Source organism: Emys orbicularis, chromosome 1, assembly GCF_028017835.1.
Source record: "Emys orbicularis isolate rEmyOrb1 chromosome 1, rEmyOrb1.hap1, whole genome shotgun sequence".
NCBI lineage: Eukaryota > Metazoa > Chordata > Testudines > Emydidae > Emys > Emys orbicularis.
In genome coordinates, this window is record NC_088683.1 from 103438518 (window position 1) to 103453362 (window position 14845).

A 14845-nucleotide genomic window follows, 5' to 3' on the forward strand; every position below is an offset into this window, starting at 1 on the left:
TAGCCACAGGGGCAGGGGAAATCACTCTTCCCAGAACCTGCTGTACACTGGGCACGTGGCTCTTGGGGAGAGCCAGCACCTTAGGGCGAGGCTGATAATCATTCCTGTCCCCATATTTTCCACAGGATGTGATCATTATGGAAGATATCTCACTGCTGAGGGTGAGCAGGAAATCAAGGGAGGGTCTGCTCCAAGATTGCGGCTTCCGCCCTGGCCCCTATGTGGCTCGCCTGTGTGCAGCAATGGTCCCCCACCCGTGACGGCAGAGTGGCGTGGGAAAGTTACCGTTAATGGGGCAAGAAACAAAGCAGCTCCACCGAAGAACCTGAGGCAGCGGATTACCTAGTATCTCCATGAGAGTTTCCTGGAGATCTCTTGAGGGAGATTCCCGTGAAGCGAGGGAGTCAATCAATTGCCTGTTCCGCCGCTCAGACTAGGCATGTGGTGGGAGATAAGCCTGCTTTCTGCAACCCTCCTGCCCTCAACAACTCGGTTCAGTGATTCCCAAAATCAAATCCACTTACCGGGGCCTCCTCTCCTATTTGCGCTTCCCCAGCATCTGACAGCTGTGACTGGCTAGGCTCCTCCAGGGTAGAAAAGAACTCCTGGCTGCATGCATCTCTGACCTCCCAGTCATCCTCTGCCTCCTCCTCCCCCTCTTAAATTTCCTCCTCCTGGCTCAGTCCACTTGACTGGCACGTGAGCCACTGAAGTATCCACAGTGGCCTTCGCAGTGGAGGTGGGGTCACCACTGAGTATCGCATCCAGCTCTTTGTAGAGCCAGCAGCTCGTGGGCGCAGCACTGGAGCGGCAGTTTGCCTCCCGCGCCTTGTGGTAGGCATTCCGCAGCTCCTTAACTTTTACCCTACGCTGCAGTGTGTCCCGGTCATGGGCCCTTTCTGTCATGCATCGTGAAATCTGTCCATAGGTATCATAATTCCAACGGCTGGAGCGCAGCTGGGACTGGACAGCCTCCTCTCCCCAAATGCCGATGAGGTCCAGCAGCTCGGCATTGCTCCAAGCGGGGGATCACCTGGTGCATGGAGCAGGCAGGGCCACCGAGAAAGATGCGCTGAGACCACTGCACGCATCACCAAGCAAACAGGAAGGGGACTTTCAAAATTCCAAAGGAACGTATGGGGTGGGGCTGATGGTTGGTCACCTGAGGGCAGGGCAGTAGAGTTCAAACCGATGACCAGAGACGTGAGAACAGGCATTGTGGGACACCTCCCAGAGGCCAATCACAGCGCTGTAATCGCCAGGGTGTCTATACTGGCACTGCAGCGCTGTATCCCGGGAGCAGAAAGCTGTAGGCCTCTCATCAGGGTGGTTTTTTAAAGAGTGCTACAAGTGGCTTGGCAGTGTGTACACCTCGGGAGTTACAGCGCAGAAAGCTACTTTACTATGCAGAAACTTGCCAGTGTAGACAGGGCCTTAACTGTAGGCATGGCTCCCTTGCCTCTAGTTTGGCTAGTAGACTTCAAACGGAAAATGCCACAGAGGCAAGGAGCAGAGGATGCTAGTCTCTCCTCTCCCCGCTGCAGCAGTGCATGGCTCCCCTGTAAGGTCCCGCGGGGGCAGGGCCGGCTCCAGGCACCAGCCCACCAAGCTTGTGCTTGGGGCGGCACCTGGAGGGGGGCGGCGCGGCGCTCCTGCCGCCGGGGAGAGCAGGGCCACGGCCGGGCTCGCCGCCCTCCCCCGTCACTCTGGCCGCCCTCCCCCCGGCCGCCGGGGGGAGAGCGGAGCCCCCGCCGGGGCTCGCCGCCCTCCCCACGGGGCTCCGGCCGCCCTCGCGGGGGGGGCGGCGGCCGGAGGCTTTTTTGCCTGGGGCGGCAAAAAAGCCAGAGCCGGCCCTGCGCGGGGGAATGGAGCTGGGTTGGTTGGCTGGTTTCTCTCGGTGTGCGTGGCAGCTCCCCCTTCTCCCTGGGCTGGGGAGGCGGCGCTGGGTGTGCAGCAGGGCGGGGAAGCCTTCGCTCCTGTGGCTGGAGTCACCCCACCCTCCTACCCCATAGCCTCTGCCCGAACTGAATGGGGAGCGAGAGCGGCTCCTTCCCGCAGCGCTGAGCCCTTCCCGCGCTGATTAAACAGCGTAAAGCGCCGCCGGCCTCTTTCGCTGGGCAGCAGCTGCGCCGCCCGCGCTCCCAGCCGGCATGTCCGCCGCCAGACAGCGGAGCAGCAAGGGCAGCGGCTCGGCGGGCTCGGAAAAGGGAGCCCAGTCCCACTCCGGCGGCGCGGATGACGTGGCAAAGAAGCAGCAGCAGCAGGCTCCCGCCAAGGGGAGCAAAGCAGCGGCTGGAGGCCGCCCGTCCCCCTGCAGCCTGGGCAAGGCTTTTCACGCTCTCTTCTCCCTCGCGCTGGTCGGAGCCGCCGTGTTCTCGGGCTGGGGCGTGCAGCACCTCCTGGGGGAGGTCAGCCAGCTCAGCCTGCGCCACGAGGGCGCGGCGCGGCAGCGAGAGGAGCTGGCTCACGCCCTGGAGGGGGTCGTGCAGAAGGTAAGGACAAGGAGATGTTTGGTTTCTCTCTGTCCACACCTCCCCAGCTGGCAGCCGCGGCCTGCAGCGCGGTCTGGCAGGGCAGCGGCGCTCTGGGCTCACCAAGTTTTCCAGGACTCCCCAAACTTTGAAGACTCCATTGCTGTGAAGGCAGAGAGAGCGCGTGGCATTATTGCGCTAAAACAGGCCAAGCCTGGAGGCAAGGCGGTGCTGGCGCTAGGCATAAGCAGGCAATGGGCTAGTCTATACTAGAAGCGCTACAGCTGCAGGGCTGTAGCACATCTGGTGAAGACACTCTATGCTGATGGGGAGAGCTCTCCTGGCTAAGGGCTTGTCTATACTGGCAATTTACAGTGCTGCAACTTTCTTGCTCCGGGGTGTGAAAAAAAACACACACCCCCGAGCGCAGCAAGTTTCAGTGCTGTAAAGCACCAGTGTAGACAGTGCACCAGCGCTGGGAGCCGTGCCCCTTGTGGAGGTGGTTTTTTTTAGAGCGGTGGGAGAGCTCAGTGCTGCGCAGTGACCACGCAAGCCACATTAAAGTGCTGCCGCGGCAGCGCTTTAGCATTGCCAGTGTAGACTAGCCCTAATAAATCAACCCCGGGCAGAGGCAGTAGCTGTGTCGGGGGCAGAGCAGCTCTCCTACCAACCTAGCGCTGTCCACACTGGCGCTCAGGTTAGAGTAATGTATGTTGCTTGCGGGGTGGCTTATTCACACCCCTGAGTTACACCGAAGTAATCTTGGATATTACTACACCATAAATAGCAGCAGAGCATGCTTTGCTTTCACTGTTTTTGACTAGGCAGAGAGTGGCAGTTGAATCTGCTGAAAAGCAAAAATCCCACCTGTTTTTAAAAGCAATAGAGGTAGCACCAATACTGCTGATTGGCTGCCCCCTTACTGCTTACAGTGTCTGCCAAATTCCTACATTATCTCCAGCCAAAAGGATGAGACCAGCGACTTCTGTTGCAACTGATGTCCACAGAAGTGTAATGAAGTAGTCAGCAAAGGGTGTGGCCCACTTGATCAGAGAAGTACTCTTTTCCTTGAAACTGTAGGATGCTATTTTCGCTCAAATGGAATCAGCTTCTAGGCTAGGTTTTCAGGCATGGCAGTGCAATGCACTTCCCACACCTTTCAGGATGGCTTAAAATATTTCACTTTTTAAACAAACATTAGAAATACTGTCAACTTAAAATAAAAATCACACTTCTGTTAGAAAGTGTTTTACATACAGTAACACCTGAGATTATTATAACTGAAATGGATCAGAGGAAAAAATAGGTCTGTTTTTTTCAGTTTGCGTTTGTTCATCTGAGAGCACCCTGTGTATAGTCATTCTGTTTCACTGTTTCCCCTGTGTGATCATTAAGGCCTCAAACTGTAAGCTGATCCATAGGGATGAAGGGTTTCCATGTAGGTGAAGCGTCTGCCCACATAGGTCAGTGTGCAGGATAGGGGGTTTAGTTGGTCAGTTTCTTGTTTGTTTGTGTGGGTCTTTTACACAGCAACCGGGGAAAGAAAAACACCTACAATGAATATGTGATTGTAGAACTCAGTTTTTCATGCTGACTGGATTTCAAGTTCACATGGTACTGACGAGCTTGACAGGCACAACATTTTAATTTGCCTAATATTTGTTTAAAGCTATATGGGGGAAGGGAGATATTGGGATCAAAAGCTGGGCATGTATGACATAGGAATATAATACATGGCCACAGTATAAGAACTTAGGTAGTTATATAATTATATATTGTATTTTCTATGGCACTCATCACTTCAGTACCTGAGCAACTCACAGACTCTAGTGAATCAGATTTGAGCATCCTTGTGAAGAAGGAAAGTATTGTTTTCTCCATTTCACAGATTGGATGCTGTGGCTCAGCCAGATTAAGTGATTTGGCCAAGGTCTCACAGCCAGCCTATGGCAGAGCCAAGAACAGAAGCCAGATCTCTTGAGTCCCAGTTCATGCCATCACCACAAGCCTATTTGTCCTCTAATAGCTGACAAGGGATTTAAACTAAGAGGAGTCCTGATCTGTGAAACTCGTTGGCACACAATTCAGATCAATTTCTGTCCTCTGCTTACTCAACAGACAGGAGCTGGCTGCTGTGTGTTCTGTGTGAGCACAAAAGAGAGAGAGCCAAGAAAGTGCAACATTCAAGTTTTAGTTTTTCTTCCACGCCTACCGTCCCTCTCTCATCAAGCACTCACTGAAAGTAGAGTTCTTTATGTCTACACTAGAAATGCTGCAGTGGTGTCACTGTAGCATAAACACTTCAGGGATGAAAAGGGTTCTTCTGTCAACCTAGTGATGTCTACATTGGGCCTTAGGTTGGCTTAACTACGCTGCATAAGGTGTGAAATTTTTCACAGCCTGAGAAATGTAGTAAAGCTGACCGCAGGGCATGTCTTCACTAGCCACGTTAAAGTGCTGCTGTGTAGTCGCGGCAGAGCGCTGGGAGAGAGCTCTTCCAGCGCTATAAAAAGCCCACCTCCACAAGGGGAGTAGCTACCAGCGCTGGGAGCATTGTCTACACTGGCACTTTATAGTGCTGAAACTTGCAGCGCTCAGGGGTATGTTTTTTCACACCCCTGAGTGAGAAAGTTAAAGCGCTGTAAAGTGCCAGCGTAGACAAGGCGTAACTTTGTAGTGTAGACCACACCTAAGTTTCTAGACATAATCATACTATCATTTCCCTCTTGAGAAGCCTGTTACAGCCATCATTTCTCAGGGCTAATATTTTTTTCTGTAGCAACAAGACATTTTTAAGGAGTGCTTTTTCTGAAAGAGGGCAATTCAAGTTCAGGTCCTGTAACACCAGGCAGTGTCTCTTTTATGCTTCCCTTACTTATCAAAGGGAAGGCTGAGGTTATTGAAGCATCAGCATCACTCTACTAGTTTGAATACTTAGATTGGGATTTTCAAAATCTATGGGATTTGGGTGTCTAGTTCCCTTAGGTCCCTTTGAAAATCCCAGCCTTAATTTGTCCTGAAGCCTACCAAGCATAGGGATATGTCAAATGTGCTCCCTTAATCTCTAGATTGCTGTGGCCAAAATCACAAGTTAATACCAGGCTCTGAGAGAGAGGCGCACAAATGATGTTTTAAGTAATTAGTTATCCAAGGTGTGCCTACACCTTGAATGCTGTGTCCAGTTTTGGTTGCCCGATCTCAAAAAGGATATAGTGGAACTAGAAAAGGTTCAAATAAGGGCAACAAAGATGATCAAGGGTTTGGAACAGCTTCCATACAAGGAGAGAAGATTAGGGCTGTTCAGTTTAGAAAAGAGGTGACTAAGGGGGGATATGATAAAGATCTAAAAAATCACGAATGCCATGGAAAAAGTGAATAAAGACGTGTTATTTACCCTTTCCCACAATGCAAAAACCAGGGGTCACCTGATGAAGTTAATAGCAGCAGGTTTAATACAAGAGGAAGTATTTTTTTTCACACAGCTAACCTGTGGAACTCATTGCCTTGGGATGCTCTGATGGTGAAAAGTATAACTGGGTTAAAAAAAGAACTTGGGTACATTTATAGAGGATAAGTCCATCAATGGCTATTAGCCAAGATGGTCAGGGATGCAACCATGCTCAGGGTGACCCTAAACCTCTGACTACCAGAAGTCAGGAGTGGAAGACAGGGGTGGATCACTTCAAAATTGCCCTGTTCTGTATGCTCCCTTTGAAGCTCTGGTACAGGCCACTGTTGGAGACAGGATGCTGGGCAAGATGGACCATGGTCTGACCCAGTATGGCTGCTCTTATATCTGTGTTCTAGTTCCAAAGGGAAATAAAACTCCACCAACATGTATATCAGGGATGGCTAATGTTAGGCATGCATTTCTAACGTAAGGATGAAAGGCAGAGGGAGGAGATCAATTCATGGCCTTATATCACTATAGGATCCTGTGCTATACAGCACTGCCAGTTCAGGCTGCCTTGAGGAAACTCTGCCCCCCCACCCTCTTTGGTCTTTTGCCATACAGAGCAATTGTCAGAAGTAAGAGTTATATAAGCTCATCTGCTATTCACAGCTGTAGGAAGGGAAGGGAAATGATGTGGAAATTTGTAGTTAGTCTTTGTAGTATAGCACAATTTACAGAGGAGCTAAGATTATTTGACATGTTAACATGACTGGTTCAAGGAGAAAACTGATTGTCAGTAGAAGAATATTTTTCAGTCTTGTATATGATATTAAGCCTTTCAAAGACTGATTGAAATCCATGCCATGGGGGCACAGCTAGACACACACCTCTTGATTCATTTTTTCCACAGCATTCATGATGTTATAGACATTTATGATGCCCCCCCCCACTCATCTCTCTTCTAAACTGAACAACCCTAATCTTTGTAGCCTCTTCTTGAATGGAAGTCATTCCAAACCCTTGTTTTATAATGAATGTGAACTGTTATTTTGAAGTTAGGGTTTTATACCTTTTTTGCAAAGGGTTCATGTAGGGGCCAGCTAGCCGTTGTTTAGAGTAAATGGGCTGAGTACGTATTAAGATGAATTAAATTAGGAATTGGTCTAGCTTGACTACTGTGGGCGGCTTGATTCTTTGTTACATCAGAGCTCTGATCCTCAACCACGTGGCCCAGTAAGTTAAAGGTGCAGGGGAACAGCTTCAATCTACATCACTTGGTATATGGTCCATCAGGGTCATTACAAGAGGAGAATCAGGCATAGTAGAGCTCCATTCTACCATGCCCTGACACACACCCTTCTCCTTATGTCAGGAAAGAGGGTGGGGATCCGTCTCGTATATAGATTCACAGACTTTAAGGCCAGAAGGGACCATCGTGATCATTTAGTCTGACCTGCACATTGCAGGTCACAGAACCTCACCCAGCCACTCTTGTAATAGACCCATAATCTCTGACTGAGTTACCAAAGTCCTCAAATCATGTTTTAAAGACTTCCAGTTACAGAGAATCCTCCACTGGCCATATCTGGCATTTTAGGCCTGACATGGCACATTGTGACATTAGAGAGCCAGATTCTCTGGTCCGACAACAGTAACATTTGGAGACAGGTTAGTTAATAGGATGAATTTAGCACATTAGTTTAATTTTACAGCTGTATCTCCAAGAGGAGTTGGGTGAGCAATAGTTTCCCTGCACTATGTAAGGCTTATAAACATTTGATGTGTGACATGACAACTTTAAATAATTATAATTAATGGAGATATCCCATCTCCTAGAACTGGAAGGGACCTTGAAAGGTCATCGAGTCCAGCCCCCTGCCTTCACTAGCAGGACCAAGTACTGATTTTGCCCCAGATCCCCAAGTGGCCCCCTCAAGGATTGAACTCACAACCCTGGGTTTAGCAGGCCAATGCTCAAACCACTGAGCTATCCCTCCCCCCCTGTAAAGAGATACAGAAAAAAATTCTGTAGTGAAAAACTCTGTATATGGTAAAATCAGACTGAAAGACAACTGGGCGGTAGCTACTGATAGAACCACATTATCAATTTAATACCCAAATTGCTATGTGGCAATGGTTAACATCATTATCCACATTTTCCCATTTAATTTCTTTCTAGTCTCATATACGATCTTCAGGGTACAAACTGCTTAAAATGTAATCCTTCCTTGAAGTCTTAAAAGTGGCCTGCAAAGGAAAGGATTCTACACACACACACACGCACGCACCCACCCCTTTTTGGTTCTTTATGATATATAAAGGAGACCTGGGACTCTTTTTTTGAGGCGAGAGGGGTAAGGAGTTAAGGGCATGGGCAAGGTAGGATTCAAGAGTGGGTTTTTTCCTGCTTATTTTCCTATTAGAAATATCAGGTCTTATCCACTCTGTTTTTCCTGAACTGGAGAAGCAGTGAGATTATAACATAATCAAATTAGATTGAAACTTGAGCAGTTGAGAGGGAATTTGATTTTTGAACAGGCTGTTTAAAATTTTGCTTTTTGTTAACACCCGTTTACCTCAGACACCTGACAAATATTTGGGAGAAAGACTGTCTTTGTTAAAGATTCAAATACTCTTTATCCCTTCAACAGAAGGCTGAGAAAACTTCCCTTGGTGCTCCAGCAAAACAAGAAATAGATATATTATTACTGGTGTTTCTTAGGGCTTGTCTACACTACTGCGTAAGTTGATGTAACTTATGTGGCTCAGGGGTGTGAAAAAACCACCCCCGAGTGATGTAAGTTGCATCGACTTAAAGTGTTGTGTACATCGCGCTATGTCAGTGGGAGACGCTCTCCCGCCGACATAGCTTCCGCCTCTCGTTGAGGTGGAGTAATTACGTCTATGGGAGAGCGCTCTCCCATCAACATAGCAGGTCTTCTCCAGACGTGCTACGTCGGCGCAGTGCGGTAGTGAAGACAAGCCCTAAGGAATAAATTTAGTAGGCTTTGGAAAAAATTGGAGGACGGGGAGAAACCTTTTACCCCTTCTCTATACATACTGAAGAAAAAAAGGATAGTAAAACCATGTTTCCTTTGCAGGTCACCTGTAAAGTTTGGGGATTACTTGGACCTATCAGCAGTAGATCATTTAATGTTTGCATTGAAAACAAAATTCAAAGACTTTTGGCCAAATCCTGCAGTCCTTTCTTAGCTCAGACTCCCACTGAAACCAAGGGAGGTTCAACCTGAGCACCCAAACCTGCAAACATGTATCTGAATAACTTACTTACTCATTAGTAACTGAATTCATTAGCTAACTCATGTGGGACGTGTTTGCAGGCTCGAGAGCTGAATGAAGACTTCAGGACTTGGCCTTTTATAGTTAAAAATAAGATATTTTCTTTTAAGTGCATCCATTTAATAATGTTATTTACAAAATGAAACCAGCTCTGAAGCAGCTTATCTGATCAATAAACCTGACAGACTGTGTGGCAGTACTGATTAATGCACACTCCACATGTGTAGCGGGGAATGAGTCAAGACAGTGTCTCCAGGACTCCTGTAGCATGAATTATTCACCACTGCCACACAGCCAAAACCTGTCAGAGTTCTTTTGTGCAGGATCCCCACTGAAGTTGGCGTGAGCTTTTAAAATCACTTTGTGTGTGCGTGTGTGAGAGAGAGAGAGAGAGAGAGAGAGAGTTTAGTGCTTGTGGAACATGCCACCTTCATAGACCCAAAGACTGAAATTCTGTTTATCCACAGAATGGGACCAGCCAGGCAATCGCTGTGCAAGCTTCCCCACTCATATACCTAGATCCTTGTTCTAGGGGGGAGAGGTAGTTCAGTCTTCATGCCCAGTGATGCCTTGGGCTCTGAGCTGAGACTGCCAACAAATGTGCCAGTCATAGCCAACTGTGGAGGTAATTTTTGTGATTTGGACAGGGAGCTGGACTGAGACCATCAGCTAATACCAAACAGGCAAAGCCCTTCATATTCTCAGAAGAATTTCTGGGTTTTGAAAAAGCCACTATTTGGGTTTTACCGACTTCACTTCAATTTTGGCTTTTTCATGACCTGGGAATTTTTCAGAGAAGCTCCCCTGCTGCCCCTGGCCCGTCAGCACAGCCAGGGGGCACACAGCCCCATCTGCTCCCCTTCCTGACAGATCCTGTACAGGACATGCTCTCGTCCTGACTCCAACCCTTTTTCAATACCAGTCTGTCCACTTTCCCTGCACAGGCTGTCTGCCCTGACAGCCGGGGTCAGGAGGGGAGCAGAAGGCTGCACCCCGTGAGCACTGGTCCCTCTATTGGACAGAGCCCACTCCAGACACTGGTTCTTCAGCGCGGCCCCTGGGCATAGAGCTCCATCTGCATCCCCTGCTGGGCATAGCTATGCTGGCATAGCCCCCTAGCATAGATGCAGCCTATACCAACGGAAGGAGTTGTTTTCCCAGTGTAGGAACACCACCGCCCTGAGCAACATTAGCCACTTGGCTGGAAGTATTCTTCTGTCAAGATACCTGCATCTATACTGGGGGTTTTGTCAGCCATAACTATGTCGGTCAGGGATGTGTTTTTTCACACCTCTCTCCAACACATCTATGCCAGTATAACTTTTCAGTGTAGCCCAAGCTTTTGTTTCTTTGTGCCTCAGTTTCCTATTTGATAATAGTACTTCCCAGCATCACAAGAATGCTTTGAGGGAGGGAATATTAAAGATTCTAAGGTGCTCAGATACTACAATAGTGGGGGTTATAAGTAAATTAGGTAGATAGCAACATCCTCATCAACTAACATAAGATGAAAATTTAAGTTGCAAATATGTGGATTTCTGTTTTTAGGTGCATTCTCTTCAAGCCACATTTGGAGATTTTGAATCCATGATGAAAAGTGCTCAGCATAAACAAGAAGTTACTGAGAAGACTGTTAAACAAGGGGAGAGTGAAATAAATCGAATCAGTGAAGTTCTTCAAAAACTACAAAATGAAATCCTGAAAGACCTGTCTGATGGCATCCATGTGGTAAAGGACGCAAGAGAACGAGACTTCATGTCGCTTGAAAACACTGTGGAAGAAAGATTAACAGAGTTGACCAGGTCTATCAATGATAACATTGCCATATTCACTGCAGTCCAGAAAAGGAGCCAAAATGAAATCAACGATATGAAAGCAAGGGTGGCTTCACTGGGAGAAATAGATGTGTATAAACATGAATTAAAGGCGTTGAAAGATGCTGTTGATGAGATGCAAACATCCATGAAAACCAAAGAAAAGGCCATAGAGTCTCTGAAAAGTACAATAGAGTCCATGGAATCTGATGTTTATACTGAAATCAAAGCATTAGTCAACCTCAAACAGGAACTTGAGAAGTTCAAAGAGACTGCAGACACAGAACACCTTTCATTAAAAGCTTTTCAAGAGAAAGTTCTTAAAGCTGAAGAATCCATTATGCAGCTCCCTGATGAGATTAAAAGACTTGATGAAGATTTACTGCAAATTAAAGCCAACCTTAACAAACAGGAAGAAAATGTACTCTCCAAAAATGTGTTAGAAACCCTTGAAAAGAACAGGGAAGACTTTGAATTCAGATTCAGACATGTAGAAGACAATTTTCGGTCTCTAAGTTCTACTGATACTCAACAGACTGAAAAGATGGAATCACTTCTTTCTAAGCACGAAGAGTATGAAAGCAAGCTAGCTGCTCTAGAGGAAGCCATTGAATCTCTACGTAGTACCTCAGATGTTGATGTACATTCAATAACCGACACTGTGCGAAGTCTTAGTGAATCTCAGCTCTCATTATACAATGATGTTGATGAACTGAGAAGAAGTGTGAGTGACCTACCAAACTCTGCTGATGCACTTCATAACATCCAGAAACAAGTTAGTGCTTTGCTGGATCAAGAAAAGCCTCAGATGGGCCAAGCACAATCTCAAGACTATCTTGAAAAACTGTCTTCTGTAGAAGGCTCTGTAGACAAATTAAGATCTTTTGTCAATCAAGTCGAATCTGACTTGAAAATGATAAGAACTGCAGTAGATAGTTTAGTTGCTTACTCAGTGAAAATAGAAACTAATGAGAACAACGTGGAGTCTGTGAAGAGTTTGGTAGATGACCTAAGGAATGATCTGGATAGATTGTTTATGAAAGTAGAAAAGATACATGAAAAAGTTTAAGTGAACAGTGCTAATTGTGCAATTATTGAATTTAAAAGAATAGCTTTTGTATACCCAGTGTTTTGACACCTCCAAAGAAAACAAGGACACATAATTAGAGACAGTTCTGTTTAGTTTCTGGATCGCTCTTCTGTTTAGTTTCATTTTTTAAAGTTTTGGATGGATAGGTGGGTGAGTAGGGTAAATTACTAAGGCCTAGTCTACACTAGAAAGTTGTACTGCTTTAAGTATACTGGTATAGTCACAGCAGCACAATCTCCCTACTGTAGACATAGGCCTGGTCCATACTTAAAATTAGATCGACCTACCTTCATCGCTCAGGGCTGTGAAAAATGTGTCCCATGCAACATAATTAGGTTGACCTAACTCCCTGTGTAGATGCAGCTAGGTCAAAAGAAGAATTCTTCTGGTGACCTCGCTACCACCTCTTGTAGTTAATCCGTCTCTCCATCAACTGAAAAAACCCCTTCTGTCGTTGTAGAAAGCATCTACACTATGATGCTACAGTGGCATAGCTACAATGCATAGCTGTGCCACTGTAGCAGCTGTAGTGTAGACATGCCCATAGATATATTGATATAAAGGTGCTTTATACTGGATTAGCTATTCCCATAGTGGAAGGGGAGTAACTATATTGGCATAAGGTACCTTATACTGCTGTAACTGCATCCACACTAGGGCATTTAGTGGTATTACTGTTTTGATTAAAACCGAACACACCCTTAATCAAAATATTCATGCTGGTAAAACTTTTACGTGTAGACTAGGCCTGAGGCAACTCATCTGTTTCTTCAACTTATTCCACAGTGTAGGGAAAGAAGCAAGTTCTGACTGCCATGCATACATAACCGCACACAGGAGAACTCATGGAGCTGGGAGAAGTATAGGGCAACTACAGACTCTAGATCTCCAAAAAACCTGAGACGAGAGCTGCTGAGGGGTGTTCCAGGGCACTGCTAAAGAGTACACACACATTTGTGCCCATATGCCCCTTTCCCCAGCACCTCCAAACCCCCATGTACAGATTAGCATGGCTGGGAGGAGGAATCTGAATTGAAGGATGTGATTCATTGCCAGAGGGCTCAGTAACGTTTTGCCATGTTATTTTGAGATTATTTACATTGTCAGAATCTTCCCCTTGAAGTCCTAATTCCTTTTTTGTGATATCACGGTTAGTTGCTGTGGAGATGATTGGGGCTTTGAGTGAGGAAGACTGAGGAGAGGAACTAAAAACACCACTGCCTGTGCCGGCACAGCCCCCTAGTGTAGATGCAACATACACTGACACAGGAGTTGTTCTGCCAGTGTAAGAACACCACCTCCCCCAGTGACTTTCGCTATGCCAACAGAACCTCTCTTCTATTAGCACACAAACGGGGGGTTTTGTCAGCATACCTATGTTGCTGCATGGGGGAGGGGCGTCACACCCCTGACTGACGTAGCTATGCCAGGGTATGTTTTAGGTGTAGACCAGGTCTAAGCCTGCTAATAATACCACAGGAGGAGGAAGAGAAGATTCAGAATGATACCAACAGAATTGTTTCTAAAAAAAAATGCCTTTCAAGATTGCCCTTGAGGTGACAGTGACTTTAATTAGTATTATTGTATTCTGTACCACTGGAGTCAGTGGAAGTGTGTCATTGACTTCAGTGGAGTGGGAGCAAGCCTGAGCTTGGCTGAGAACCACAATATGTGTCAAATATTAAAGAATTTCAGGCATTCTAAGAACCTCTCGAACATGGAACTTTGTGGGGGTTTGTACCCTAGAAAAGGATTTCCGATTTCTTTTCTTTCTGAGGTTTACTTTTCAAAGGTTGTTTTTCAAAGGTATTTATGCCTAGGTGCAGACCGCTCTGTACATGGGGATATCTGCTAGCCCACATTACAGAGGGTGTAATGCATGCCCTTTTTTAGTCAACTCTTTGGCTGCATTAGAAAATAATTCATAGAATTAGCGCCTCCCACAACTGGTAATTTCTGGGAACAGCAGAGGTAAAGAGGGAGTCCCCTCCGATATTTAAGAATAAAATACCCAGTCATCTGTAATGCTGTTACCACTGTACATAGTGAGAAGTTGCTAATAAGTCAACTAAGTCTTAATAAGTGAGGTGGATGCACTGCATTGAGATAATTTTGTTGTTACTTTTTGAACTGCACTGTTCTTGTTGACTTTCCTTTTCAAGTTTTTAACAGTTGTTTAGGTTACTGTGAAGTGAACTGTATGGCTTATTTACAGTATTTTTAATACATAATAAACACTTGGAATTGTATTTTGTTTTTTTTTTCATGTTGCTTATTGTGAAAAGTACTTAATTTAGCATTTTACAGAATATTCCCACTGAGGTTCAGGAGCTAGCTGGCGGTGGGGTGGAAAAGCCTCTCACTTGTTCATCAGAGCCTCAGCTTTAATTTCAAAACCAAAAGTAACAATCTAGCAGCTGTTATGATTGTGAAGAAAACCTTGACAATGTGGCGTGAGCATAAGTGATGCAACAATGTTCATCTGAGTTTGCAAAGAGCCTGAAACAATAGCTCTGGGTTGTGAACTGTCCCATTTATTTCAGTGAATGCTAGTTCAGATCCCAGCAATGATATTTTAAAATGCCAGTTAACTATTTCATTGCCCAAAGCATATAAAAGAGAAATATTTGTCAGTTCAGGGCAACTGTACCTGTATTCCCCCTCTATGGTCTAGCCAGGATAGCCAGTCCAGGCTCCTCAGCCATCACCTCTCTGGGGTGGATACCCAATCTCTTTTCCTTCTGACCAGGGTATTTCCAGGCTGACCAGTTCCCTG

General features: G+C 46.2%; 1 protein-coding gene across 1 annotated transcript; it reads left to right on the top strand.

The window, feature by feature from the left end:
- Positions 1–2150: 2150 nt before the first annotated feature.
- On the top strand, positions 2151–12048 carry CKAP4 (cytoskeleton associated protein 4). Its single transcript, XM_065423625.1, has 2 exons — positions 2151–2492; positions 10714–12048. Exons 1-2 carry the CDS (start codon positions 2151–2153, stop codon positions 12046–12048), a joined length of 1677 nt encoding a protein of 558 aa, XP_065279697.1.
- The last annotated feature ends 2797 nt before the right edge of the window (positions 12049–14845 follow it).

Excerpts from the sequence above, each read along its gene's own strand:
- CKAP4 (XM_065423625.1), top strand. The coding sequence starts at position 2,151 with ATGTCCGCCGCCAGACAGCGGAGCAGCAAGGGCAGCGGCTCGGCGGGC. Across the intron at positions 2,493-10,713 it reads TGGAGGGGGTCGTGCAGAAG|GTGCATTCTCTTCAAGCCAC; the intron begins GTAAGGACAAGG and ends TTCTGTTTTTAG.